General features: G+C 40.7%; 2 protein-coding genes across 8 annotated transcripts in view; one reads left to right on the top strand and one right to left on the bottom strand.

The window, feature by feature from the left end:
* The window catches only part of LOC130192170 (zinc finger protein 862-like), a 3,749-nt gene extending 2,692 nt beyond the window's left edge, over positions 1–1,057 (top strand). For 2 of the 6 annotated variants that reach the window (XM_056411945.1, XM_056411940.1), the window contains exons 7-9: positions 1–87; positions 171–926; positions 984–1,029. The exon at positions 1–87 is cut by the window's left edge and continues 52 nt beyond it. In XM_056411945.1, the coding sequence (XP_056267920.1) occupies positions 1–87; positions 171–461 (378 nt within the window). In that variant the 3' untranslated portion in view covers positions 462–926; positions 984–1,029. Of the gene's footprint in view, positions 88–170; positions 927–983 lie in introns of all 6 variants that reach the window. The other 4 variants (XM_056411943.1, XM_056411941.1, XM_056411944.1 and 1 more) reach the window with 4 other exon arrangements.
* Positions 1–2,500, bottom strand: part of gpn1 (GPN-loop GTPase 1) — a 51,299-nt gene that overhangs the window by 31,340 nt on the left and 17,459 nt on the right. The gene's annotated exons all lie outside the window — the stretch shown is intronic.

The raw sequence follows: 2,500 nt of genomic DNA, 5'->3' as shown, positions 1-2,500 counted from the left end.
TTCATTGTTACAAACTACATGGACAAGTCATACCATGCCCTGTGGGGGATGATGTTGACCAAAATGCCGTTCTGCTCCGACTACAAAGTAAATATGATATTCTCATTAATTTAATTGGCACATGACTTTTTGATTGACTGAAACCTAAACTATTATTCTATTCTTTGTAGAACATCCTACATCTTGTACACATGATGCTTGCACTCCCAGTGTCTTCTGCTGTGTGCGAGAGAGGATTCTCTTCCCAGAAGAGGATGAAGTCAGATGTCAGGGGGTCTCTTCATGTGGACACTGTTGAGGACTTAATCAGAATTAGTATGGAGGGACCGAACATCGATGATTTTGATGCCAAAGAGGCTGTTGACATGTGGCTCAATCAGGCTCAACGTACAAGGAGGCCTAATTACAAGGGCTGGCCAACACAGGCACCTTATCCCCCACCAAGGGGTGATCTTTTGTAGGAAGTGTTAATGCACAAGTTATGTCTACAACTTGTTCTGTTGTTGTCAGTGGAGCATAAATATTCATTTTGTATTTTTAAGCTATATAACTGGCGTATGTTATTAAAACTATTGCACAAGTTTATAAGATTGTATATTGTCAAATTATTTATCAGTAATACAGTAAAAATGATGGGAAAACTTTGCAAGTCGATTCATAGTGTGCGCAGGGTTTTTCCTGCATAGAGGAAATGTGGGTGCGCGCCTAAGCCGTTTTCCCGAGCGCCTATGACAAATTCCGAGCGCCTAAGGCAAAAAAAAGTCTGCGTTGAAAAAACAAAAAACAACTGTGTTCATCAGGTTCATGTCAGCGAATATGTTCTCAATAGTATGTTTCAAGGAGGTGTGCTCACCTGTGTGCGCGTATCACGGCAGAGCGGCCAGCTGCTGATCACGCACTCAATAGCTCGACTGCATGAATAGAAGGTGCACGCGTAGCGCGCAAAAAATTTTTGGGAGCACCCAAGACCCATTTTGACCCAGGAAAAAGTGCGCCCCTAAATTTTCTGCTTGCGCCCCTAACATTTTAAGTTAGGAGCGACTGTGCTCCTAGTTAAAAAAGTTAGTCTGGAGCCCTGTGTATGTATGTATATTTATGTGTGTGTGTGTGTATGTATGTGTGTATGTATGTGTGTATATTTATGTGTGTGTGTGTGTATATATGTGTGTATGTATGTGTGTGTGTATGTATGTATGTGTGTGTGTATGTATGTATATTTATGTGTGTGTATGTATGTGTGTGTGTGTATGTATATTTATGTGTGTGTGTGTATGTATATTTATGTGTGTGTGTGTGTGTATGTATGTATATTTATGTGTGTATGTATGTATGTGTGTGTGTGTATGTGTGTATATTTATGTGTATGTATGTGTGTATGTATGTGTGTGTGTGTGTATGTATGTATATTTATGTGTGTGTAGGGCTGCAACTAACGATTATTTTGATAATCGATTAATCGGTTGATTATTCTATCGATTAATCGATTAATCGGATAAAAAAACAAAAAAACTTTTAATTAATTAATTTTCAACCCTTTATTCAAAACAGGGTCCGTACGGTCATGGAAAACCTCGAAAAGTCATGGAATTTTTAAATGGCTATTAGCAGGCCTAGAAAAGTAATTGAAAAAATAAAATCCCAAAATATTTGGAAAAGTAATGCAAATTTGTTTTATTCAAATTTTAATTTACACTGTATATATACGGTATGCTTTGGAATTATCATTGTTAGTTTAAATACTACATCTTCTCACTTTGTCACGTATAGACAGAGTTTTCACAAAATGTTTAATCATGGAAATTTGGTTTAAAGTCATGGAAAGGTCCTGGAGATCCACTGGTCACCATGGTGATGAACCTGTTCACTGGTCACCATGGTGATGAACCTGTTCACTGGTCACCATGGTGATGAACCTGTTCACTGGTCACCATGGTGATGAACCTGTTCACTGGTCAGCATGGTGATGAACCTGTTCCCTGGTCACTATGGTGATGAACCTGTTCACTGGTCACCATGGTGATGAACCTGTTCACTGGTCACCATGGTGATGAACCTGTCCACTGGTCACCATGGTGATGAACCTGTTCACTGGTCACCATGGTGATGAACCTGTTCACTGGTCACCATGGTGATGAACCGTCACAAACAGACTGACAGCGTTCCTCTCCTGAGCAGTGGTCCCCATGTGGCCCCGCTCCCTGAACAATATCAGACGCGTTCAGATTTATTATGTTGTTCACCTGGCCCGCTGCCGTTGAGATGCAGTGATCTTCACAATAAAACATCTTTGATGGACGTGTCGCGTCTCGGCCAATCAGCGTTCAGATGTCCACAGCGTTTGGGAAGTTAGGTTAGCTTGAATGTTAGTCCGCTACATCTGCTGCTGTCACGCTGCACGGTGTAGCGATGCTAACAAAGTACCCGTACGTTAAACACGATGTGATTTAGCATATTTTTAGTATCGATACTTCATTAAGAGAGCGATCAGAGCGCACGCTGC

This window comes from Pseudoliparis swirei, chromosome 4 (genome assembly GCF_029220125.1).
Source record: "Pseudoliparis swirei isolate HS2019 ecotype Mariana Trench chromosome 4, NWPU_hadal_v1, whole genome shotgun sequence".
In the NCBI taxonomy this organism is placed as follows: domain Eukaryota; kingdom Metazoa; phylum Chordata; class Actinopteri; order Perciformes; family Liparidae; genus Pseudoliparis; species Pseudoliparis swirei.
Note: the sequence above shows the minus strand (reverse complement) of the source record. Positions and strands in the feature narration are given on the sequence as shown.